General features: G+C 43.9%; 2 protein-coding genes across 6 annotated transcripts in view; one reads left to right on the top strand and one right to left on the bottom strand.

Annotated features, from left to right (window-relative positions):
• Positions 1 to 1,387: 1,387 nt before the first annotated feature.
• RPS24 (ribosomal protein S24) lies at positions 1,388 to 7,915 on the bottom strand. 3 transcript variants are annotated; one of them, XM_033434010.2, is made up of 7 exons: positions 7,827 to 7,915; positions 6,240 to 6,305; positions 5,955 to 6,164; positions 4,298 to 4,408; positions 3,638 to 3,655; positions 1,837 to 1,858; positions 1,388 to 1,474 (listed from the first exon to the last, which is right to left on the bottom strand). In XM_033434010.2, exons 1-5 carry the CDS (start codon positions 7,827 to 7,829, stop codon positions 3,650 to 3,652), a joined length of 396 nt encoding a protein of 131 aa, XP_033289901.1. In that variant the 5' UTR covers positions 7,830 to 7,915; the 3' UTR covers positions 1,388 to 1,474; positions 1,837 to 1,858; positions 3,638 to 3,649. The 3 variants fall into 3 exon arrangements, with proteins under 3 accessions (XP_033289901.1, XP_004273090.1, XP_033289898.1); XM_004273042.3 differs by lacking the exon at positions 3,638 to 3,655 and having other exon boundaries at positions 7,827 to 7,914; XM_033434007.2 differs by lacking the exons at positions 1,837 to 1,858; positions 3,638 to 3,655 and having other exon boundaries at positions 7,827 to 7,914.
• Positions 7,916 to 9,521: 1,606 nt separating this feature from the next.
• The window catches only part of POLR3A (RNA polymerase III subunit A), a 53,667-nt gene continuing 37,055 nt past the window's right edge, over positions 9,522 to 26,133 (top strand). Inside the window, exons 1-11 of one of the 3 annotated variants that reach the window (XM_049697227.1) lie at positions 9,522 to 9,840; positions 12,759 to 12,894; positions 13,162 to 13,299; positions 13,838 to 14,009; positions 14,143 to 14,297; positions 18,980 to 19,219; positions 19,538 to 19,700; positions 19,877 to 20,013; positions 21,513 to 21,616; positions 22,660 to 22,801; positions 25,207 to 25,347. In XM_049697227.1, the coding sequence (XP_049553184.1) occupies positions 9,797 to 9,840; positions 12,759 to 12,894; positions 13,162 to 13,299; positions 13,838 to 14,009; positions 14,143 to 14,297; positions 18,980 to 19,219; positions 19,538 to 19,700; positions 19,877 to 20,013; positions 21,513 to 21,616; positions 22,660 to 22,801; positions 25,207 to 25,347 (1,572 nt within the window). In that variant the 5' untranslated portion in view covers positions 9,522 to 9,796. The remainder of the gene's footprint in view (positions 9,841 to 12,758; positions 12,895 to 13,161; positions 13,300 to 13,837; positions 14,010 to 14,142; positions 14,298 to 18,979; positions 19,220 to 19,537; positions 19,701 to 19,876; positions 20,014 to 21,512; positions 21,617 to 22,659; positions 22,802 to 25,206; positions 25,348 to 26,133) is intronic. The other 2 variants (XM_049697226.1, XM_049697225.1) reach the window with 2 other exon arrangements.

The raw sequence follows: 26,133 nt of genomic DNA, 5'->3' as shown, positions 1-26,133 counted from the left end.
ATTCCACACCACCCATTAGCCATTTTGGTGGAAACAGAAGCGTGCAGACCTAAATCCCCCACTCCTCCAAACTCTTCCTATACAAGTAGACCATCTAATCTTATTTCCTGGTCCTATTAAGGGAGCACAAAGCAGATTCCCTAGCAAGGGAACCCACAAGGCCATGGTTTCCACAAACCCAAGTATGCAGCCTCAGCAGAGCCACAAACGGAACTACACCCACCCCGCCCTCTGCACCCTGGGCCAGCAGGTTCAGGCCCCTCACTTACCTGGTCACATCCCTGCCCTCCCAGGCTATAGCTCCTTCTTCAAGTCAAGGCCTCTCACCATGCTCTCTGCAAAATATCCAACCACTCCTTTCTGCAACCCTCACATGCCTTCTGCTATCATGATTCTTGCTTTTTCCTGGTTCCCCTTTCAACCCAACCAGTTAAGCAGTCCTCTACTGCTTCCTGAGTATTCTCTGAAGCTTTCCATCCACTGACACAGTTCTTAATAGCATTTATAAGCCTGACTCCTACATGGACCCACTTAAGGTAGAAACCAATCACACACCAACCTCAGGGAAGAATGACATCCAAAACCCATGAACCATTAATGCCTCTTCTGTCCCCTCCCAAACACCCAAGCTCTCCTACTCATGTTTCTTATTCTCTCAAATGGCACCCCAACCCCCCAGCAACCTTCAAACAACCCCCTCCTCAAATCCCCCAACCCCACACAACTGACCAATAACCCACATTTCAGGTTCTCAACCTTGATGCCTAAAAAAGCCAGTGTGAGAATAAGCATCTGGCAAAGAAAAAGTAGCACTAGATAACCCTCAATGCTTCATAAAACCCATGCACAATCAGATTTACCAAGCAATTACACATTACACACAAATATTCACCACTCTAGAGCCTTTTTCAAATTCCCCACCCACAATAAACCACTCATTTATCACATAAGCACAAGCCCGCAACAGACAAATGACAATTTTGACAGACCCTGTTTACTTCAGGATAAATGATGAGAATGTAATCTAGTAACTTAATTTCTATCAAGGCCAGCAAATTTTTTTTCCGTAACAAAGACTAAGTGGGGTTCTAGTAAAACCAAAAAGGAATTCAGGTTTCAAGAGTCTCTTTCAGAGACTGACCAACTATAATACCAAGTATTAACATGAGCACACCAGACTGGCCCTACATGCTCCCACGCTGCCAATACTCTACACCCTGACATCTTTGTGCCATTAAAGGGAAGGACAAACACCACCCCAACATAGCAAGTTTTCACTGAATGCTTAATGGAACATGTGAACTTGGGCAGCACTCTAAATCTGTTAAACAGCAAACCAGTTTTACAGCACTCCCAGTAAACTTCAAATATATTCCAAACAACCAGATATGTAAAAAGTCTTAGTTTATTAACTCTCTCATGAAAAATCTGCACAATCACCACAGACACAGTCACTGCAGAGTCTTTATTCCTTCTGTGAATTAAAGAAAAAGAAAAATTTAGTTAGCAACTGCCTTTAAAAATTAAAGTTCAAAGTCTTCAACAAACCCCAAAATTAATGACACTCATGCAGAACGAACATTAGTAACCTAGACCATATTAAGTTTGTGTGATCTTAAAACAATGTAAGCATCAAGATATAAAACTCACAAACATTCAAGTTAGGGATGAGACAAAAAACAAGTTTTGACAACAAAACCTTGTCACTGCTAGTTTTTAAGGGGCACAACTCTTGAGAGCATTTGTAAATATACTTCTAAATCATTTCTCATGCTCTATTTTTAATGACTGTCAACCAAGGAGTCTAGCAATCTAAACGAAAAGCTTGAATTATACCTGTTGTCCAATCTCCAGCTCACTGAATCAGTGGCAGGGAAGGGGGAAAGGAGGGAAGAGGGAAAAGAAACATTTCATTAATAGTCCCTTTTCAAACTCCTAAATAATCTGCATGCAATCAGATACCTTAATGACTATTTTGTTCTTTGCAATTGTATAAAGAGCACTCCCTAGACACACTCACTGATTTTATTCCACCCAATTTTGAGAACGGCCTGCCTGATCACTATGGTTCGTAGGCTGCCACTGCCTACTTACACATGAAGGCGCCTCTGCTTTGCTCAGCAACACCGTGCTGGGCACGCTAGCACCATCAACAGACCTGAGAATCATCGCAGACTGAAGTCTAATTTAACCACAACGGGAGAGCTCTAAATGATCAAGCAAGTCTTTTAAAACCTGTCTCAATTCAGTACATTAAAAGCCACCATTCACAATCAACACAAGTAGTGTGAATTAGTATTTAAAAAGGCAGAACTCAGCTGATGTAAAAAAAATTCAATTGCTCTTCAAACATGAGACTACTCCGTAATTTAAAACAACTCTATTATACCCGAAAGGTGCAACTCCAACATCTGGATTCCAACATCTAAGTTCAAAGGACATTACTATGCCTTTTTTTATTTGAGCCAAAGAATACACGTGCTCATTTATGCATTCCTTTTCCAGCCGCTTTTCAGAGCAGTGCTAGTGAAATGCACTAGTGCAACCTGAAGCAGGAATAGTGATAGCTCAGGTCCCCACAGGGCTAAACTCTGCACGTCACCACTGAGCACTCACACATGTGACTCAAGGGCTGAATGAAGAAAACAATGTGTAAAAAAGTTCTTCAGATCTAGATCAGAACACAAATATTGACTGTTTTTCAACTTCTGGAACTTCTGTCAACAAGTATACTAAGCCTCACAGAGGGAGCAGCTATTCTAACTAAGCAGCAAGCAGTTCCTCTGGCAGTCCATCACAACTCCATGGCACCCGGAAGTCAATGGGATTACAGCCCAGAGCAGGCACACCAGGTTTACGGCCTGGCCTGGTCTGGCGGGGAGTCACGGTGAGAGGAAGCATGTCGGTGAGAGGAAGCATGTCAAGCGGTGACCACCACTGTTTCAAAACCTTACTAGTCCCAACCCACTCTCAGCCCACTTTACATGTTACTGCTTTAGGCTGCTCAGATGTGCAAAAGTATTTAAGTACCTGTGGGAAAAGCATATTTATCAAAGGCTTTGATGTGAATATTCAATTATCTTGGAAATTTTCCAATAAAAAAAAGGGCATCAGGTGGAAAGCTGGAGATCAACTAATAAAAAGCAATGGGACAGTAAAGGAGACAGTAAAAGGCAGCTTTCGGTGTGTGCTCCCGGGACAGAGGCTTTGCCAGATTTTCCGGACCAGTTTATCACCAAAGCTGCCAGAGAATCAACCAATCTCCAGAGTCCCCAAGGGAAAGACTGCTCATGACTGGATGAGTGAATCCTTCCTGTGTTAAATAAAGCCATTGTGTTAAGTAAAGCCATTTCCTGGGTAGGTGGTACTCTGGAACACAGCATTTCCCAAGTGCCAGTTAAAAGCGGCTACCTTCCTCCACTGGGGCACTTCACAACTTAACATGCATTTTTGAGTTTCCAAAATAAACGTCATTTAAAGTTTTTCTCCTTTGCCCATAATATACTACTTTAAACCGTAGCAGTGGTGTTATAATAGACTATACTACAAAACTCTCTTCCGAAAGCCAACATGCAAAGCATCAAAGCAAACTTAGTGAAGGTGATGCATCCCCACACCGTGCTCACAATCTCAGTACCTGCTAGACACTTCATTTCTGATGAACAAGAATTCCAAGAAAGTAGAGGAAAAAGGCAAAAAAAAAAAAAAGTTCACAGAACACTTGATTATTTGTTAATTTAACAACCCAACACCTTAATTCCATTCAACTACTTACAATTAGCTAGCAAAGCTGGTAAAAAGCTCATCATTAAAATCACTTAAGTCCTGACTAACTGGAGAGGAAAGCAATGGAGAACTGTGCTACCTCTCCAGCATGCCAGGAAAACATGGGCCACATTGATTCAGCTGCTTCTTCAATCAGTTGTCAATTTTAAGAAAATAAGTCTTGGGAAACTAGATCCGCTCCCCCTTTAACAATCTTTGTAATTAGCAGTAAAATGAAAACCTTCCTGATAGGACTTGCAAGGCACCCACCAGGATCACTCTACCCATCACTGAACCAATGTGGCCCCATGTTGTGCTAATCTGTGAGCTAACAAGGGGTGGGCAAAGCTACTCTACTGAGGTGTTAAGATACTACATTACGTGGCTTCTCAAAACAGGTTACCTTCTGTAATCCAGAAGAAGTCGGAAAAGAAGAAACATTAAGAAAGGTTATTAAGAAAACAAAACCCCACCTTTCTACAAACTAAAAACCTGGAATTGACATTTCTGTATTTCCCTTGATAAACTATACCTTTTTGCCAGCACCAACATTGGCCTTTGCAGTCCCCCTGACTTTCTTCATTCTGTTCTTGCGTTCCTTTCGCTGTTTTCTCGAGGTCTTTTTCTTCTCATACAGGCCATGCTGAAAAAGAAAGGAATATATATACGTATACACATAGGTGACTTGCAAACATCAACATCGTTACATACTAATCCGGTAGGGAAAGTGACCAGGCTGGAGCTCAAGAAATACAGCTTCAGAAGTCAACACTCTTCAAGTACATTTAACAATACTTGTTTGTGCTAGAACAGAAACGGTCATTAAATTGAGATAGCACGAACAGAAAACAGCACAGGAAAAGTGTGCACTCAACGCTCCGTGCATGCTGTTATGGTTCGGAGCCTACAGTTCGCTAGGTCTCCACATTTTCAGGGTCTCTTCCATTTCAACTCCCTGTTTCCTACTCATAGCTGACAGAGGAATCTTTCCCAAGAACTCTACACCCCCCACGGAGACAGCATCCAGCTACTCATCTTCACTCTGCCCACTTCTGCATTTGCTCTTCCTACTGCCTACAGGAATGCTCCCCTATCTTTACAAGGAACTCAGCTTCACTTCACCTCAGCCAGGTCTCCCAGACCACCCAATTAAAAGAGTGCAGGGCTTCCCTGGTGGCGCAGTGTTTGAGAGTCCGCCTGCCGATGCAGGGGACACAGGCTCATGCCCCGGTCCGGGAAGCTCCCACATGCCGCGGAGCGGCTGGGCCCATGAGCCATGGCCGCTGAGCCTGCATGTCCGGAGCCTGTGCTCCACAACAGGAGAGGCCACAACAGTGAGAGGCCCGTGTACCGCAAAAAAAAAAAAAAAAAGAGTGCAGCATCTATCTACCACATACCTATTCAATGGAAAGATTTTACCTAATAGCAAGGAGGAAAAAAAGTTAAAAGGGGGCAGACACAAGAACTATTTCAAAGTAACAATTCATTTGCTCATTCACAATTTAGTATATAAGCTAGGCAGTTTGCCCAGTCTACTGCTGTACAGTTGAGCCCTGAACAACTGCACAAATATGGGTGCCAACCCTCAACACAGTTGAATATCTGATTATACCTTATAGCTGGCCCTCCACATCCACACTTCCCTTCGCATCTGTGCAGTCAACCAACCTCGGATCGCTGTAATACAGATTTTACTACTGAAAAAAATCTGCGCGTAAGTGGACCTTCATAATTCTAACCCGTGTTGTTCAACGGTTAACTGTAGGTCATTGTGTAGTGCTTGGTACTCAGGAAGTGATCCAAAAGCTTTCATGGTTCCTGGCAACCTATGAAGTTAAGCCCAAACTCACATGTTTGGGAATAAAGATTTCACTTAATTTGGTGCCAACCTACCTGTCTAAACTCATCCCCCTACCTACTTCCAGTTCCTACCTCTAGGAGCACTGCTTTACTTGCTCTTCTAGACCCAGCTCAAATGTCACCTCCTCAAATCCTGCAGACCCCATTCTGAACTCCTGTTCAGATCTATCTGTGCATTTTATCAAAGAACCTTTTCTCTCAACCCCTTAAGAGTTCTTTAGTATGTTGTCCCCCTGCAGACTGCTTGCTTTTGCTCATTCCACTGCACGCACAACACAATGTTACTGAAAAAATGTCTTTAGCAGCTGTTGAACAGATAGGACACCTACTCTTGCAAGCCTGTGTTTGGGCTCATTCTTCTTTGCGTAATCCAAGGAATCGTAAATCATGCCAAAGCCAGTTGTCTTGCCACCACCAAAATGGGTTCGGAATCCGAACACAAAGATGACATCTGGAGTGGTCTTGTACATTTTGGCTAGTTTTTCCCGAATTTCTGTCTTAGGTACTGTTGCCTTCCCAGGATGAAGGACATCGATGACCTAAAAAGATTACCAAGTTTAGTGTTTATTATAATGAAATACGTCTTCGAAACTGAATGACATACTCTTCCTTACCATTTGTTTCCGCTGAAGTAGTCGGTTGGTCATGAACTTCCTTGTGCGGATAGTTACCGTGTCGTTCTGAAAACATAACAACGCTCATTAATAAAACCATTCAACCTTTTCTTGACCCACTGTGATTTTCCAAGAGCTAGAATTGCAATGTCCGAATCAGTAGACCCTGTGGCTATCCATCTGTGGATAATTAATTAAAAATAAACAACATTTAAAATGCAATTCCTCAGCCGCAGGAACCACATTTCAAATATTCACGAGTCACATGGGTTAGTGGCAAAAAAGCTTCAATAAAAGAAAAAAAAATGCACAAATTCCCATCTCCTCCTAACCCACTTAGCACAGTGCCTAACTCACAGGTCACCCCATCACAAAAACAGCATCAAGAAAACACTCAACAGCCACATTCTGAATCTGTCAAGATTTTAAGTCTGGAAACGCCTTACTTCACTTCACTACAGAAATCACTCTGCAGCAAGGTTTCTCAAACCTCTGGTATTTTGGTCCAGAGGGGAGGACTGTCCAGTGCATTTTAGACTGTGGAGCAGCATCTTTGACCTCTAACCACTTGATGCCAGTAGCACCTGCGCTTCCCAGTTGTGACCAAGAATGTATTCAGATTTTGTCAACTGTCCCCTCAGAGGCAAAAAATCACCCCCAATTAAAGCCTACTTCTCTGGAGTAAAGCTGTGACTCTATAAATGTTATTGTCACGGCACCCTGTTTATTGCATCCTGCACAGATGTGACAAGCATTGCACCACCTCCTTGTAAACTACCCTTCTTGAATGACCAACGCTACACCCCACAAAAAAAACTGTACCCCCTTCTGAATGGCCCCGTTGCTCTTTTACACTATGAGTGACTACCAAGGAATGTAGGCATTAAGCGTGCTTACACTAAAATAATTCACCAAAAAGAGCTCTCATAATAGACTAATTTTCGACTGCAGTCTGAAAAACCATACCACACTAAGTTCACTTCAACAATATTCGATTCTTGAAAGTAAGGGTCAAGAGAAAAACAGCTCGCAGATAGAGTGGGGTTAAAAACAGGTGAACCTTCTAATGAGCTAATCATGACACGGCAAGCCTTAAAGTGGCTCCTCTTCCCGGGGCCTGTTTCCCCCCTGTGAAACAAGAGAATCCAGTCGGCTGACAATATTCTAGCTTACACGTGGGAACGGTTTCAGTCGTCGCAACACGCCCGGGCGCTGCCGACACCCTCTTCTCCTCCTGGGCTGCCTTCACCGGCGAACCGCCTACCCCAAATTAAGCGTTCAAGTGCGATGTGTCTCTCCTCACCCTACCCCACCCCACCCCACCCACTAGACTCCACGAAGCCGACAAACGCAGCAGCCGCTCCCGCAGTCCCCATTCCGAGGACTCCGAAGCCCGGCATGTCTGGGTCGACAGCGCAGCCCGGACTCCCCGCCGGCGGCTCCCCGGCCCTCGGCAACCGGCCTCCGTCAGACACGGCCAGGGAAGAGCAATCGGGCTTCGGGCGGCCGTAGTGCTAACGGCGGGACCAGGGGACGGAGGATGGCCCAGATATGCGTTAGATGATCCCTGGATCCGCAAAGACTCACCATAATGGCGGCTGATCTTCAAGCAGCCAGGAAGGAAAAGAGAACTATCTTCCGCCGGCCAATCATATCAACGCTCACGGAAGGACCCCGGGAGACGCCGGCGTGGGGGCGTGGCCAGACCACGAGGCCGACCGCGCTAATGCCTGATTGAAAGTGTATAAGACCTGCTTTCTTCTCTCTTTCGCCACACCCCCGGAACGTGAACGGCCAATCCGGAGGGGGAACAGTTTGGGCCGACCAGGTTTACGCAAGCACGTGTTCCACTTCAATTCGTTATCTTGAACTGTCTCTACTTAAAATTCCGGTAAACCGGATTAAAGTTAATTCCCCTCCAACCGCGTTAGAGGTTGGTAAAGCTCGAAGGCATCCTTGGAGGTCCTCTCGACCAGCCTCCTCATTTTACTGCTAGGGAAACTGCAGAAACCCGGACTCAAACTTTTATTTCAAGTACGCAAAACTGACCGTTTTAATTTATTGCTATTATTTTTTCTGAGCTTAGAGAATCTGATTTTCTAATTAAAAATAAAAAATTCTTTAATTTGTCTTTTTCTGAAAAATCTTAATCCCCACAAAAGTGAGCTTTTAATAAGTATCTGCTTGATAGAGAAATTTGTTAGTTTACAGTGAGACATACGTGTAACAATAAAGAACATAAGCATGCAGGTTCAGAGACCGACAAATCAGGTTGCAGGCTTTTGAGAGCGCTGCTATGTGTCTGTTACTTTCTGAGTACTTTTACCCTTATTTTGCCATTTAACCTTCCCACCAACTCTAAGAATTAGGGTACATATTACTTATCCCTTTTATAGATGGGGAAACTATGACAGCACGAGGTTAAGGAACTTTCCCAAGGTCGCTCAACTTTTAAGCAGTAGTGCCTAAACGCCCATGGATACTGTGGTTCCAGAATCTTTGTTTTTAACTTCTAGATAATGAAAATCACGCACCAAATCTTCAAAGATATATTAACTGCTGAAATAGGAAAATCTGGTTTGCTTTGCTTTCTGTCTGTGACATGTTTTACTAGTGGGGATCCATAAAGTTTGAAGACAGCATCCCTTAAAATTCAAAAGTGTTGAACCACTTTATTGGTTTCTGTTTAGAGTTTCTCACAAATAGTAAAGAAGTAAGTTTCAGGTTCTGTAGCCCTGAGTCCTATGGTGGAATGGTTTTCTCTCTAGTATCATGCGCTAAGATGTCACACTAGGATCACCTCCCACAGGGTGTGAGGTGTGAGATAAGAAATTTATTTCCTCAGTACATGAATAATCGCTTCCTATTCTCCCTTCATCTTGTTTCCCTAGCTCAGCATGGCTCACTTTTCACACTAAACCCACAGATTTTCATCTTCTGTTTTTGTAATCAATAATATAAGTTTAATTCTTCTTCTTTTTCAAAATAACTTTGTGAACTGGAGGTGTATGCATGGCCGTGTTTTCTGCCCTGTTTACTTCCTTTCTAGATAATCTAGATGAAGTCCTCTGTTCCTTAGGCAGGTTCATTTTAGCCTCCACCTTTCCTTAAATAATTAGAGGCTCTTAATTAAGATGGTATTGATGTTGATAAGACGATTTTCCATTGTATGCAATTTTTGGCTCTCTGGTTTTCTAAAAGTTTTGAGGCAGGGGGGTTGTAGTTTCTTTGCAGGTGTCAGGTGACAAGAAGAAATGGACCGGAAACCGGACCTTGAAAATACCGTGAAGGTTTCGGTACAGTTTCAAGGAGGTGCCGCCAGATGGCAGTGTAGAGAGAAGGCGAAAAGCGGCGTGTTCGGAGCCTCTCTTAACAGACAGAAGCGCCGGCGAGTAGCGGAAGTGGAGGCGGGCACGTGGGGCGAGCTACGGTGGCCGAAAAAATGCCGGGGATGTGTTAGCAACCAGTCAAGAATTAGTCCCGGGCGGGTGCTGTGAGCATCGTATTTCTAATCTAGCTCAGCGAGTCTCGAGGAGGGAGCCCCGGCAGCCGTCACCATGGTGAAGGAGCAGTTCCGGGAGACGGATGTGGCCAAGAAAATGTAAGATGGAGCAAAACTCCCCGAAGAGCAGAGAAATTAGGGGCAGAGGGGTCCGAGGTCAGGGAAGGGTCAGAGGTGAGGTCGGTTGGAAGGGAAGGGCCAGGAATCAGTGGGAGGTGTGGGCACAGTTCAGGAGTATCAGGTTAGATTAATGGATATTGATCGGGCAGAGGGCTTTCACGACCTGGGGAACCCAGGCCAGGGGTGGTTCCTTGGGCGGAGAAGGGGGGATGTGGTGGGAACCTGGGGGATGTGGTGGGAACTTTGGCGATCCGTGCACCATGGGCCGAAGCTCGAGTTCTCCTGAGGTGAGACGATGACCCCTTTCAGCGAATCTTTGGTCATTGCAATGAATGGGAGCGACCTGGGGCGGGGACTCATTTTGCTGCAGAGCACATGACACGGAGGTAGTATTTGCTGACCAAAAGAATGGAGTTGCCAGCTAGAAAGCTGTATCACAGGCAGATGGATAGCAGTCTCAGAAATGAGGCTGTTATTCTGGACCTTCTTCAGAGCTAATTTAGTAGGCCACAACCTCTCCTTAGACCTTCCAGTAGAGAAACAAATCAATCATTCTTGTAGTAGATGCTTAGTGAGGAAGGTACTGTGTTCTGGCCCCGATGATAGACATGAAGATATGACATGAGTAAGACCTTACTGCCTAGTCTAGCTGGAGAAGGTAGACAAGTCAACGTTGGATAGGACAAGTGCGAGGACAAGGGTAGGCATAGGGGGTTCTGACAGCACAGGTGGGCAAGGGGTTCAGGCAGAACAGCCTTCTTCCAGGAGCCTACAGGAGGGAGAAAGTATAGTGATGAGAAGGAAGTAGATTTGAAGCTTTGTTTCAGAGCCATCTTGCAGGCAGTGAGGAATCTTTTTTTTTCTTTAATTGAAGTGTAGTTGATTTACAATGTTGTGTTAGTTTCAGGTGTACAGTACAGTGATTCAATTATATATATATATTCTCTTTTAGATTCTTTTCCCTTATTGGCTATTACAAAATGTTGAGTATAGTTCCCTGTGCTATACAGTAGGTTCTTGTTGGTTATCTATTTTATATATAGAATGTGTATACTTTAATCTCAAACTCCTAATTTATCTCTTCCTCCCCCCTTTCCCTTTGGGAACCATAAGTTTGTTTTCCATGTCTGTGGGTCTACTTCTGTTTTGTTTTTTAAATATATTTATTTATTTATTTATTTTTGGCTGCATTGGGTCTTTGTTGCTGCACGAGGGCTTTCTCTAGTTGCGTCCACTAGGGGCTACTCTGTTGCGGTGCACGGGCTTCTCATGTTGCAGAGCACGGGCTCAAGGTGCACAAGCTTCAGTAGTTGCTGCACGCAGGCTCAGTAGTTGTGGCTCGTGAGCTCTAGAGCGCAGGCTCAGTTGTTGTGGCTCACGGGCTCTAGGCGCGCGGGCTTCAGTAGTTGGGGCTCGCGGGCTCTGGAGCACAGGCTCAGTAGTTGTGGCGCACGGGCTTAGTTGCTCCGCGGCATGTGGGATCTTCCCGGACCAGGGCTCAAACCTGTGTCCCCTGCATTGGCAGGCGGATTCTTAACCAATGCCCCACCAGGAAAGTCCTATTTCTATTTGGTAAATAAGTTTATTTGTATCTTTTTTTTCCCCCACATATAAGCAGTATCATGTGATATTTGTCTTTCTCTGTCTGGCTTACTTCACTTAGGATAATCTCTAGATCCATCTGTGTTGCTGCAAATGGCATTATTTCTTTCATTTTTATGGCTAGTATTTCACTGTGTGGGTGTGTTTGTAAATATATATATATATGCATATATCTGTATATATCTACAGCACATCTTTATCCTTCATCTGTTGATGGACATTTAGGTTGCATCTATGTCTTGGCTGTTGTAAATAGTGCTGCAACGAACATTGGGGTGCATGTAGCTTTTCAAATTATAGTTTTCTCGGGATATATGCCCAGGAGTGGGATGGCAGGATCATATGTAGCTCTATTTTTACTTTTTAAAGGAGCCTCCATACTGTTCTCTACAGTGGCTGTACCAATTTACATTCCCACCAACAGTGTAGGAGGGTTCCTTTTTCTCCACACCCTCTCCGGCATTTATTATTTGTAGACTTTTTGATGATGGCCATTCTCTCAGTTTGAGGGGTGTGAAATTGACAGGATTGGTAGGGATGGGTAAGGGAGAAATGAGATTGACACACAGAATTTCTTGGTTGGGCAATCTTACAGCTGGCTCCCTCTTATTCAGAATTCAGCGGAAATGTCAATTTTCCAGACTTTCTGGCCACACGACATGGTCTCCTCAGACTCTGCTCTACCGCTTCACGTCATTTTCCTCCCCTGCATCTATTCACTTTTGTGTATCTATTTGTTTATTCTCTGTCTTGCCCTCCCTGAAATTGAGCCCCATGTTGTCAGGGAATTCCCTGTCTTATCTAAGCTGTATCCTCAGCCCCTGAGGATGGTGCCTGGCACATCATACGTAAACCCCCAGTTTTTTTTGGAAAATGAACAAGGAACAGATTTGGGAGAGAAAGTTCCGGGCTTTGTTTTAGATGTGCTGAGTTTGAGGTGCCTGTTAACTGTCCAGAAGAAGTATCTGTATGGTCTCCAGCTGAGTGGAGATAGCTGGCCTGCAGAGAGAGATTAGACAGACACCACTCAGAAAGAATGTGTAGAATGAAAAAAGTTTGAGGGTTGTAACCCTAGGTAGGGAGAGATGCCAATATTCAAGAGAAGGCAGTAGAAGAGACCACAAAAGAAACTTAAGAGGGAACGAGTCAGCAGGATGAAGTGACATTTAATAATGAGAGAGCAGAGCCTATAGGGAGTTGGAAGGGCAAGGTTGCTTATGGTGGGTCATATGCATAAATGCTATTTTTGGTAAGTGGTTTTGATGTAACTGTTCCCCTATCTCTTTCCATCCCAGAAGCCACATCTGTTTTGGAATGAAGTCAGCTGAGGAGATGCGCCAGCAGGCTCACATCCAGGTTGTGAGTAAGAACCTGTATAGCCAGGACAACAACCATGCCCCACTGCTATATGGGGTGCTTGACCACAGGATGGTAAGACCCCTGCCCTTCCTGGTTCCATGTGTTTTCACTTGCTGATGAAACTGGTGACTTACCAAAGAGGAAGAAGCAAGGGCTTCCTTCCACCTCCCCCGTTCCCCTGCGCCTCTCAGGGACGCCAGCCTCCTTTGGTCAGGTGGATGTGAATACCCTGCAGTTTCCCAGGTGATTCTGACTCTGAGTCCCCTGGTCACCTGTGAGGACTGGTCCCACTTTCCTGTCCACTGGTCTCCGTTGATTATGGTGTGCTTTTATCCACAGGGTACGAGTGAGAAGGACCGTCCTTGTGAAACCTGTGGGAAGAACTTGGCTGACTGTCTGGGCCACTATGGGTACATTGACTTGGAATTGCCATGTTTTCATGTGGGGTACTTCCGAGCAGTCATAGGTATCTTACAGGTAAGCATGTATGTGTTCATCTCCAAGGTATAAACCTGGGAGTTATTGATCTAGGGACATGAGAGTGAGCTTGGGAATGATGAGTGGTGGGAGATACATGTAGAGAACATTTTTATACTAAAAACAATATTTCATCTTGCAATAAGCTAAATTGCTTAAAAATTCTTTTTCCTTGGTTTTCCTTGAGTAGGTGGTAGATAGGCATTGTAAAAAATATTAGTAATTCAAGCAGTACAGAACAGCACAAAAAAGAAAAAATAGTTAACAAAAACGCCACCAGCTGGCTCTGACTATGGCCAGCATTCTGGTGAACATGGGCTGCCTTTGCGTGTCTTCATGTAGATCTGTACATTGTAGCTAAGTGTCCTGGGCAAGGGGGGGTGGTGGCTTTTTTAAAAAAAGAAGAGACTTAGAAAAAAATCTATTACTGGCCAAAGCTCAGGAGATCGTATCAAAAAAGTTTGTTTTAAAGGAATTGAAAGAAAAGACTCTGTCATCCTCTCTTATCCTTTTACCTGTTTTGTTTCATTTTAAAAAGATGATCTGTAAAACCTGCTGCCACATCATGCTGTCCCAGGAGGAGAAGAAGCAGTTTCTGGATTATCTAAAGAGGCCCGGCCTGACTTACCTCCAGAAGCGAGGGCTGAAGAAGAAAATCTCTGATAAATGCCGGAAGAAGAACACGTGCCATCATTGTGGCGCCTTTAATGGTGAGTGGATGCACCTCTCATCTTTCGTTGTGGCGGCAGTTTCTGTAACTGCATTTCCTAGACCGCAGCCTCAGGCCAGCCTAACCAAGAACCTGATTTTTCCAACCGTGGTAAAATAAATTAACTCTTACAGGTACTGTAAAGAAATGTGGGTTACTGAAGATAATCCATGAGAAATACAAGACCAACAAGAAAGTGGTGGATCCTATCGTGTCAAATTTCCTTCAGTCCTTCGAAACCGCCATCGAGCATAACAAAGAAGTAGAGCCTCTACTGGGGAGGGCACAGGTGAGCCTGGAACGCAAGCCTGCCCCCCTCTGCATGGAATGTCCTCTCCCTCCCCCTCTGGGTACACAGTTTCCTCCAGAATGAGAGGTCCCCTGGAGCTAGATCTCCGGGAGTACTCCACATGACAGGCATCCGTCTGGCACTAAGTTCAATGTGCACCAGCCTCGTAACTAACATCGTTTTTAATTGTACGGGTAACACGCGTTACATTTTCATTGTAGAAGATTGTAAAATTACAGCTGTGTAGGGCATACACTGAGCGATCCTGTTTCTCACATGCAAAATGACATAGAAGAATTTGTAGGTACTTTACCTGGCACAGACTTAATTAGTAGAATTTTATGAAGTGTATTGTTCTGAGTTTGATTAGCACTTAAGTCACTTGGTACCTTCTAGAATTGATAGTATACCAAACTAAGAAATTAGTTGAGTGGCTGCTGAGTACCAAACTGTCAGACCTGCGGGGGAATGTCAGGAACTGCAAGGCAGTGGGTCTGTGCTCAGGGATCCCACGGTTTAGATGTGTCGTAGGTCACTAATCTGTGAAAACATAGCCAGTACCATGGGGCACAGTGCCAACTGTCACAGGAATGGCAAGGACAGTGAGTTCAGTGGGAAATCTGGAGGAATATGTCACTTTGGACTTGGTTAGGGGGGACTGTGAAGAAAGGTGTGGTTTGTTCTGGTCCTTAAACTTGAGTAGGGTTTAGAGAGTCAAGGGCAACAAGCTCAGCACGTCCAGGTGGCAGCGTTCAGGCTTGTTCTGAAGCTGAGGTTCTGTTTGAAAGTCCTGACGGCGCTACTAAAAACACCTTGCATGTAGTGACTGCTTTTGCCTTCCAGCACTGTTCCAAGTTCTTTCTGTGGATTGCCTTGTATTTAATCCTCGCAGCAACCATGCGGCAGCGTTGCCCAAGATAACAGTGAGCGGTGGAGGGAGAGTCCTAGCCAAGGCCATCGGAGCATAGCCTGTGCTGTAGGAAGGACGAACAGCTGAGTCTGCTTTCCAGAGGGCATCCCACTCTTGGGAGATGTGGAGCCATTGAGATTTTGAGCAGGGAAGGGACGAGAATTAATAACGAAATTTTAGAAGAGCCTGACTGTTCATCAGAAGACACCATTACAAAAATGAAAAAGCAGGTCACATAGTGGGAGCAAATAGTCACACTTCATCTGTCTGATAAAGGACTCTCATGTCCAGAATATAGGACACAGTTCTTATAAATCAGTAAGGGGGGGAACCCGAATTTTTTTTTTTTAATTTAATTTTATTTATTTATTTTTGGCTGCACCACACGGCATACAGGATCTTAGTTCCCTGACCAGGGATTGAACCCGTTCCTCCTGCAGTGGAAGGGCGGAGTCTTAACCACTGCACCGCCAGGGAAGTCCCAGAAAACCCCGATTTTTGAAAACAGAAGCAAGACTTGAATTGGCACTTCACAAGAGGTTAAGAGGTTATATTCAAATGGCCAATCAGTAGATGAAAAGTTCAGTGTTGTCACTCATCAGGGAAATACTAATTAAAACTACACACACACAGACCCTCTCAGCAAAATTAAAATGTAAAACAACTGAAAACCGAGTGCTGGCAAGGATCTGAAGCAGCTGGCCCTCCTACATTGATGGTGGCCGTGTGAAACGTTTCCACCCCTCCAAACAACAGTTTGGCAATTCCTTATAAAATAAGACCCACACTCACCCTGTGATCCAGCAGCTTTACTCTTAGGTGTATACCCAAGAGAGATGAGTACATATGTCCACAGAAATATTTGTACAAGTATGTTCATTACAGCTTTATTAATAAAAGCCAGAATTCGAAACAGCCCAGATAGATGCCTGTCAACAGGAGAATGTAGAAATTGTCACAGATCTACACGATGGGATAGTATCCCGAAATGAAAGGAATGAGCTGACACACACAGCCTGGCTGAATCTCAGGATCCTGCTGAGAGGAAGCAGCTTTATACAAGAGAGTACAAAGCGTATGATTCCATTTAGATCAAGTCTAAGAACAGGCAAGACTGATCTGGGGTAAGGGCTTAGTACTGACTGGCAAAGGGGATATCAGGGTATTTTCTGGAGAGAGGGACATATTCTTTATTTGATTTGAATGGTGGTATATGTGTACCAGTGTATACATGTAAAAATTTATCAATCTCTTTAAGATTTGTGCAATTTTCTGTATTTAAATTATGCCTTGATTTGGGGGGTGGGGATGCAAAAAGAAAACAGATCCTGAACCTGGGTAGTGATAGTGGAGCCAGGGGCAGAGTCATCGTATGCAGTCAGAATGGACAGGAATTGATGACCAGCCACTGTAGCGCTGGGTGTGAGAGGGTGGTCAGAGGCGAGCGGGTGCCCATGCGCAAGCATCTGGAAACATGGAAGTTCTCCTGGAAATGGGGGAGGGCATCAGCAGTGCATTCCAGTGGAGGTGTCTTCAAGGCAGTTAGAACTAAGCTCCTGCAGAGGAAGTGAAGGTGCAGGCTGAGAAAGTGGATCTTGTCCTTCTACTGTCATGAGTGTAGAAGAATTCTACCTTCCAGGCTGATGGTTGTGTAGAAAGCAACCAGAAGCCTGGCTGGCAGCCTTGTCAGTGAGCCTGAGGGGTGCCCCAGCTCTCTGGGGTGTGGCCTTACTTGCAGCCTCCCCTGCTGCTCCGAGATCAACCTGCCTGACATCCACTACCACTTTCCCCTGCCAGCTCTCTGCCTGGACCCCTGCGGCCACTGTCCTTACTTGCTGGGGACCGCTTCTCTGCTCCACACACTCTGCAATAGACTTCTCCACTGGGGCCTGGGAGGCATCTTGTTTGGAAAAGTCTCCAAGTGACGAGGCCTAAATGGCTGGGCCCAGGAGGTGACCCCCTCCCACTTAGGAGTCACTTGTCTCACACGTCTAGATTGCCTCTCAGGGTGTCCCCCACTGCCACCCTCTCCCTGTCCGCCCCAGCTCACCTGACCCAGGCGACACCTTAGACGTGGTTTAGGGTGGTGGTTAAGAGCTTTGGCTTTGGGGTCAGACAGACCTGAGATTAGAGCCCAGCTCTGCCGCTTATTTATTCTGTGACCTTAGACATGCGACCCAACCTGGACTTGACAAAAACTCCGGACTCTATCCCCAGAAGACTAACATATATCCATCCCCAATTTTAATACAAATCCAGGGGGTGGTGGACCTGCAGGTAAGAGTGTCTCCATAGATGGCATCATCCCTGCAGACTGAGTGTTAGGCTGCCCTGGCTGATGTCTTTCTAGCCGTGTCATCTCACCACCGCCCGAGGCAGCCACGCTGCATTGCTAGAGAACTCAAGCTGTTAGGGTATTCCGCCGTGTACAAAGCTGAGCCCTGCTCTACCGTCCAGCAGTCCCTGACTCTGCTTCCTGGCGCGTAACAGTAAGTCAGCCGCCTCTTCCACGTGCCTCTTGGGATGCAGTTGTTCTGTCACTCTCGGGTAGCTGCTCTTGCTGAGAACTGGTTTCCAGGCTCCTGCCAGTCCTCCTGCCTTCCTTGCCCTCCTGGACGGCCTCCAGCTCCATGACGTTCTCATCTAGGACTGACTGTGGTACTGCAGGTGACATCTGGCCTTCATGCCGTTCTAGAATTCTATTAGTTTTATACTTCCTCCCTGATTGCTTCTGGTGGCAGCGAGGTGCCCATCACTGGGAGACGGGTGCTGAGGAGGGGCATTCTTCTCTGGACAGGGACCCAGACCGGAAAACCTCTGGAGGGATTCCTAGAAGAACCCAGCTGCACTGCCATCCTCCAGGGCGGGACCACAGAAACTTTTCATTGGCAGTGTTCTAAGAGCAGTAGCTGGCTGTTCAAACGTTTCTTTCTTAACTTTGTTCCCCTTCTCATTAAGTTATTGCATAGCAAATGCTGCTTATAACATATAGTCTCAGTCAAAACCTTTGATCCCAAGAAAATTTAATAACCAGCAACAACACAATCTGACCATTCTTAGCTTTGATGTTTGAATATCTATGATAATTTACATAGTTCTTTTGAGTAAGTTGTTAGAGCCTAGCACTTGTATTAAGTGAAGTTAATACAAAGACAATATAAGTTCACTACAGAAAGTTTAAATGTAAAAAAAGAAGCAAAAAGATGATCATTCCACTCATCTAAAGACAGCTCTGTTCACACCTTGGTAAACTCTTCCATTTCCTCTTTTCTGTATAGATGTACATTTTCCCCCAGATTAGATCACATCATAGACATACTTATCTCATTTACCAATATTTTGTGAACACCTTTCATGGCAGTAGCCACATTTCCGTAGCTTCTTTTTTGTTTTTAATAGCTTCATAGTTTTCCATGTATGGATGTACCATGATTTTATTGACTCAGTCACCTGTCAGGCTGTTTCCAGCTTTTCACCATTAAGAACAGCTTTAGTGAACATCCTTGTAGCTGAATCTTTCTGTTAATTTCTAAAATCATACCCTTTGGAATAATTACGAGGAGTGGAATTGTTGGCTTAAATTATTGGAATAAAAGGCATGAACATTTTTAGGGCCCTTGCAACGTAGCATGTTATCAGAAGTCTCTGTCATCACTTGGGCATATTATCATTTAAGTGGCAGATAGGTTAGAGGACATGTAGAAGTAAACCTTTGCCTAAGCTGTGGAAAACTAACATGTATCTCCATTCCTTCCTTCCCTCCTTTCCGTAGGAAAACTTGAATCCCTTAGTAGTTCTGAATTTATTTAAACGAATCCCAGCTGAAGATGTCCCTCTACTTCTGATGAATCCAGAAGCTGGAAAGCCCTCCGATTTGATTCTCACACGACTTTTAGTGCCTCCTCTGTGTATTAGACCCTCTGTCGTGAGCGATTTGAAGTCTGGCACCAACGAAGATGATCTGACGATGAAATTGACAGAAATCATTTTCCTAAATGATGTCATTAAAAAGGTCAGTGGGGCTTCCCTGGTGGCGCAGTGGTTGAGAGTCCGCCTGCCAATGCAGGGGACTCAGGTTCGTGCCCCGGTCTGGGAGGATCCCACATGCCGCGGAGCGGCTGGGCCCGTGGGCCATGGCCGCTGGGCCTGCGCGTCCGGAGCCTGTGCTCCACAATGGGAGAGGCCACAACAGTGAGAGGCCCGCGTACGGCAAAAAAAAAAAAAAAAAAAAAAAAGGTCAGTGCTTCCCATTAGCATGAAAACAGAAGTGTCTGATGGAGAAAGTCAAATGGACCAGGCTTGTTTCTGTTTATCCTCTGCTTATTCTTAGCATCGGATATCAGGAGCTAAGACCCAGATGATCATGGAAGACTGGGATTTCCTGCAGCTGCAGTGCGCCCTCTACATTAACAGTGAGCTCTCAGGCATTCCCCTCAACATGGCGCCCAAGAAATGGACCAGAGGGTTCGTCCAGCGCCTGAAGGGAAAACAGGGTACGTGTCCAAAGATGTGTGCAGGAGACGGTCTACTGCCTTTATTTCATTTTGGGGAATGTATGTCCAGCTTATCTAGTTGGAGGTCACGGACTCACCTTGGGCTTTCTGGTCACATTGCCCCCAACAGCACACGTTGTACCTTGGAGGCCTGTGATATATTTTTATTTATTTAGGTCGATTTAGAGGCAATCTCTCAGGAAAAAGAGTGGATTTTTCTGGCAGAACAGTCATCTCACCTGACCCCAACCTCCGAATTGATGAGGTAGCTGTGCCAGTTCACGTGGCCAAAATTCTAACTTTCCCTGAGAAGGTGGGTACATTGAGTTGCTCAATATTTTGTCTGAATCCAGTCTTTTGTGTCATGTTCTGAGATTCCAAACAACAGACAGTGGAAAATCCCCAGTAACCCACCTGACCCACGGTTTGGCATGTGTGTTTATCTTTCCAGTTTGCTTCATACATATGTCACCACGTGTAATATCTACAACACGTACAGCCACAGTTGTGTCTGCCTTTATGTATATATACTCAGATATACATTGAACAGACAAGTCTGCAACTTTTTTTTTTCCAAATAATATCATCTTTAACATCTGTCTTAGTTCATACCTCAGGTGTTAAAGTAACTTATGATAAACACAACACCAGTTAATTTTCTTGGGATAGTTATTATTTTTAAAACATTAGAATCAGTGAATCAAAGACTTTGAATATTTTAAGGCTATTGATGCATAACCAGAAAGGCTGTACTGCTTTACACTCAGTTCTTATTCATCATGAGTGTAAACTGGTATTTACAGTAGTTTTTTTTAACCGAGGTGTAGATAATCGAAAGGCCTGGTAACAGGAGGATATTGATTGCCCTTGGCTTTGCCCTTGAGAGTCATAATTAGCCCAAACCACAGAGGCTTCTGGTTAAGCTTGTGTAGAAAGTGTCCTCGGTTGAGTTACTGATGATCCAGAATTTCCTTCTCTGAAGTGGTGTCCCATGAGACTGTTGTCCAAGAGGCTACAGGACATGGCCGTACAGACCAGGGCCTATGGTGCTGGTGTCACAACTTTTTTTTTTTTTTTTTTTTTCCAGCAACTCTGGTAAACTCTTTTTTTTTTTTCTTTCTTTTTTTTTTTTTTCAGCAACTCTGGTAAACTCTTTTTTTTTTTTCTTTCTTTTTTTTTTTTTACATCTTTATTGGAGTATAATTGCTTTATAATGGTATGTTAGTTTCAGCTTCACAACAAAATGAATCAGTTATATATATACATATATTCCCATATCTCTTCCCGCTTGTGTCTCCCTCCCTCCCACCCTCCCTATCCCACCCCTCCAGGCGGTCACAAAGCACCGAGCTGATCTCCCTGTGCTATGCGGCTGCTTCCCACTAGCTATCTACCTTACATTTGGTAGTGTATATATGTCCATGCCTCTTTATCGCTTTGTCACAACTTTTAAACCTTAGAAGCCCATGGAAAATCATTGCAGATGAAGCTGCCACCTGTTTTTAGGATTACAGAATGCTGGAAGGTCCCTATAGATCATTCCAGTCCACTCGTTGAACCACTAGGGAAACCAAAGGCCGGTAAAGGCCTTGGCCCTGTCACCCAGCAAGTGAGTGACCAAGTTCAGACTTGAACCTGGTACCATCCCGTTGTTGTCCTTACACTGAAGACCCTGGCAGCAGGGTGCCTGCAGGTGCCTCTCTTTCTCCTAGGACAAGATAAGGAAAGTAACGACTGAGATCCAGTTCAGTATAGTGTGCTAGCTTCTAGAATTAACAGTGTCTCATTCTGCTTTATAATGTGGTCCGCCAGGTGAACAAGGCAAACATCAACTTTTTGAGGAAGCTGGTTCGAAATGGCCCTGAAGTTCACCCAGGAGCCAATTTCATTCAGCAGAGACACATGCAAATGAAAAGGTAATGCTTTCCCGATCTGGTTGGATGTAACTGTCTTCTCATGACCAAGCTTACTGTCACCATACTTAGCACAGAATGCACTCCAAAGTACAATTGTTGTGATATTGTAGCACGTGGAAAATATCTATTTAAATTGCAGTGAGCCTAGGTACATTGCTCGTTTGCTCTGCTTGGCTTGTTGAATGTATGTACAGTGTTCATTTATTCCATAGCATTTAATGTTATTGGATCTAGAAAGACAGAATGCATTGGGATATGAAAGCAGATCATTTTCTATGTCACCTGGGCGCCCTGGGGTTACCTCAGTGTGCTCATGGCCCAGGAGACATGCATTTTGCCCGTTCTGGCTTTTCACAGCGAGATGAGCTGATCACCAGTGCCTTTTTTTTTTTTTTTTTTTTTTTTTTTGCGGTACGCGGGCCTCTCACTGTTGTGGCCTCTCCCGTTGTGGAGCCCAGGCTCCGGACGCGCAGGCTCAGCGGCCATGGCTCACGGGCCCAGCCGCTCCGCGGCATGTGGGATCTTCCCGGACCGGGGCACGAACCCGTGTCCCCTGCATCGGCAGGCGGACTCTCAACCACTGCGCCACCAGGGAAGCCCACCAGTGCCTTTTCATCACATGAGATTCAGACATATCACCAGGGCCGTGTGGGAGAAGCTGGTTTATTACTCTATTTCTGTGATTCCAAGACATGCTTTTATCATATCTTGACGTTTCTAAAATTTAGATCTTACAAGCAGTTTGTTGTAGTTTAGGGAATTCCCTGCGGGTCCAGTGATTAGGGCTCAGCGCTTTCACTGCTGGGGGCCAGGGTTTGATCCCTGGTCAGGGAACTAAGATCCCACGAGCCATGCGGCTCAGCCAAAAAAATAAAATAAAATAAAATTTTATTGTTGTTGTTGTAGTTTAATTAATGGCGTATGGAGGCACCTTAAATACAATGAAAAGTGATCATTTTAGAGACTGAATCCTGATATGAAGAGGGAGAAACTTGCTGAGGAAACTTTGTTCTCACAGATTATGTCTATTATTGTATGTTAAGGTTTTTGAAATACGGAAACAGAGAAAAGATGGCTCAGGAGCTCAAGTATGGGGACATTGTGGAGAGACACCTCATAGATGGAGACGTGGTTCTGTTCAATCGGCAGCCTTCGCTGCACAAATTGAGCATTATGGCGCATCTGGTGAGCATGAGACTGGTTTTTATTTCTGTTGGGTGGAACTTTGCTGCGTGTGCCATGCTAAATTCCAGACTTCTAAAATTTAAGTTGCCAGTAATCTCAAATTTGCATAACTCTTGGTTTTCCTCTTCTCTCGTTTTTTAGTTTGAGTGAAACTCTTAAATTTCAAACTTCCCTTCAATGTTTTTAATAGTTGTAACATACTATTCATACAACAGTAAAACAGGAACTAATTGAAAATTAGTGTGAAAGTGACTACCGTGATTTCACTTGCAAACAACATATATACATATATGTGTGTGCACAAAGTTATGTAAAATAGATATGGCAGAAAATTGACTTGATTTAAAATAGCACATTAACTAAGGAACTAAAATGCTTACAGGATTTCTCTTTGCAGTAGTCCTCCAACCAAGACCTTGAACCATATTTTTTGGGGTGGTTTACTTTTTGCAACAGCAGCAGTTCCTTTTTTGGAGATTTAAAATGGAAACAAGATGCAACTTTAATTTGTTGAATATTCATAAATTCTCCTGTCTGCAAAGCCATTAAATCCCTGAGCATTTGCACACAGTGTTTAAACAGGCTCCTAAGGTAGTGTTTTTCTAGATTCCTTCTTTTAGTAGTTTGTGAAAACATTACATCAATCTTTTTGCTCAGTGGTGGGAATACCAAAGATGCAGTTTATGATTATTGAGATCTAGGAGACAAACAGAAGCCTTCCCTTTCTGGAAACTTTTGCTTGGCTTTGGGGCATTTTAACATAGAAATATTTTTGTTTGAAAATTTTCAAATATATACAAAAATAGAAAGAGTACTATGATGAACTCACAGTCCCATCCTCTGTAGTCAGTAATTTTCAAGATTTTGCCACACTAGTTTTCTCTCTCTTTTATCTTTGTGAACCCAGATGCCATGTCTTTTTTCCATGTGTATTCAGTTTACTTCTGCAAGACACATGTAATCATAGTGCCAGTGTCACACCTCACAAAATGAAGTCATTCCTTGGTGTTGTCTAGTACCCTGTCCATAGTCAGATTTCCCCAAGTGTCTCAGAATCTTTTTGCAACTAGTTTGTTCAAATCAAGATGCAAAGTCTACACATTACGTTTAGCTGATACATGTCTGAAGCCTCTATTGATCTGGTAATGTCCCACCTCCTTCTTTTAATTTCAGTGTCATTGTTGGAAAAAAACAGGTCATTTGTCCTGAAGAATGTCGCATGTTGTCTGTTTGTCTGCCTGTGTGTGGTGTAAGGGTTCCTTCATGCTTCATTTTATTCCTGTAGACTGGAAATTAGCTCTCAAAGGATGATCAGATTCAGGTTCAACTTTTTGGCCAAAATAACTCATAGGTGGTGCTGGCTACTTCCTCTTGCCATATTTCAGGAGACACATGTTGTCTGGCTGGCCCACTTTAGTTATGCTGAGAAGGTTAGGGATTCAGATGCTTCAGCCTGGTGCCTCTCTTGAAATGTCCCTCATTAGCCTTTTCTTTAATGATCTCTTCCATTTATGATCATTGCCTACATTATTTCATTGGGTCACAAAACAGTGATTTTCTAATTTAACATTCCTTTCACATTTAATACCTACCACTCTTGTAATTAATAATTTTCCCTTGTTAATTAGGGCTATTTACTTACCCAAAAAATAGAATTCATAAAGGAAAGGCAGAAGAAGCGTCTAATTCTTTTTCCTTTTTTGTCAGTTTAGGGCATAAAACTTCGGTGCTCAGTTTCTTCCAACTAGGTTGGTTTGGGGGTTTTGTTTGTTTTGGCTTTCCTTTTTTTCAGTGTCATCATGAGTTTTATTTAGTCAGTGTGTTTTGTTCAATTTCTGCCATTAACCTTTTAATAGCAAATTGTGACATCATTGGCCAGTGGGAACCCCTTTCTCATGGCTTCTGTGTTGATGTTTGCCTCATAGTATTAAAGCAAATTCATTGTGTTGTTTTGATCTAATAAAGCTACTTGAATGAGACCACAAGTGACATGTTACTTGCCAGAACATACTGGAAATTTACTTCCTTAAATGTAAAGTGTCCAGTTCTCCAGGAAGCCATTTTTTTTATGTTGAAACTAAGAAGCTTTTATTTTTATTTTTTTATTTTATTTGAATTTTATTTTATTTATTTTTTTATACAGCAGGTTCTTATTAGTTATCCATTTTATACATAGTAGTGTATACATGTCAATCCCAATCTCCCAATTCATCACACCACCACCACCCACCCCCTCCGCTTTCCCCCCTTGGTGTCCATACAGTGTCCATAAGTCAGAAAGAGAAAAACAAATATCATATATTAACGCATATATGTGGAACCTAGAGAACAAACGTATGGGCACCAAGAAGGTTTTAGATAAATGACTTAAGTCCTTCTCCTGGTTTGTTTTTTGTATTCCACAGGCCAGGGTCAAACCCCACCGCACCTTCAGATTTAATGAGTGTGTCTGTACACCCTACAACGCGGATTTTGATGGTGATGAAATGAACCTTCATCTTCCTCAAACAGAAGAAGCTAAAGCAGAAGCCCTTGTTCTCATGGGGGTACGTAGGGTGGTGCAGCCCAGCTTCTGAGGAAAAGCGCCTTAAAAGGAGGGAAAGGGGAGCCTGTCCTGTTTGCAAACACCCTGCAGTATATAAGGGAGGTAGTTTCTCTGATAGGTGGGGAGTTGAGCGGAGTGGGTGTCTTCTGACCTGTAATGTGGGTTCCTAGGAGAGTAGATATACATGAGCGCCAGTTATGAAAGGGTAAGAGAAGGGTATAGCAGAAACTTGACTGTTGGCTCTCATGGTCAGTGACACCTCAGTTGAAAGATTTGAGCAAATGCACTTTGATGCAGAACCTTCTTTAAATTGGTTAATAATGCACTGAACAAGTAGCACCCACTTTTGCCACTGTGGGCACTCATTACATTTTAATTAAAATCCTGTTGTTCAAACTTAATGTCTGACGCAAGAGAAATTCGACAATTCTGCCATCATTGTAGAGTGTGGAATTGACTGACTTCAGACATAACACAGTGCTACTCATCATTCATTCACAGAAGTAAATTTTCTTTGGAGGAGAGCATTTGTTAATTACAATAACATCTTATACCCGAAGTGTTCTTTATAGAAACTCAAAACTACTTCATGCAGTATTTGAGTGCAGGAACCTCTGAGGTCAGTCTCGCTGGTAATTTTTCTCTCCCCTTGACAGATTAAGGGACGGAAATTAGTGACAAAGCTGCGGTTAAGGACCCTAGCTTCCAGTGCTCAGCCTCTTCTTCCTGCTGCTCTTCATTTTTTCATAACAGTTCAGAGTCTTTGTGGTGCAGGTCTTTGGGGCCG

The sequence above is a fragment of the Orcinus orca genome, chromosome 14 (genome assembly GCF_937001465.1).
Source record: "Orcinus orca chromosome 14, mOrcOrc1.1, whole genome shotgun sequence".
Classification (NCBI taxonomy): Eukaryota; Metazoa; Chordata; class Mammalia; order Artiodactyla; family Delphinidae; genus Orcinus; species Orcinus orca.
The sequence above is the reverse complement of the archived record's forward strand: the minus strand, read 5'-3'. Positions and strand labels throughout refer to the sequence as shown.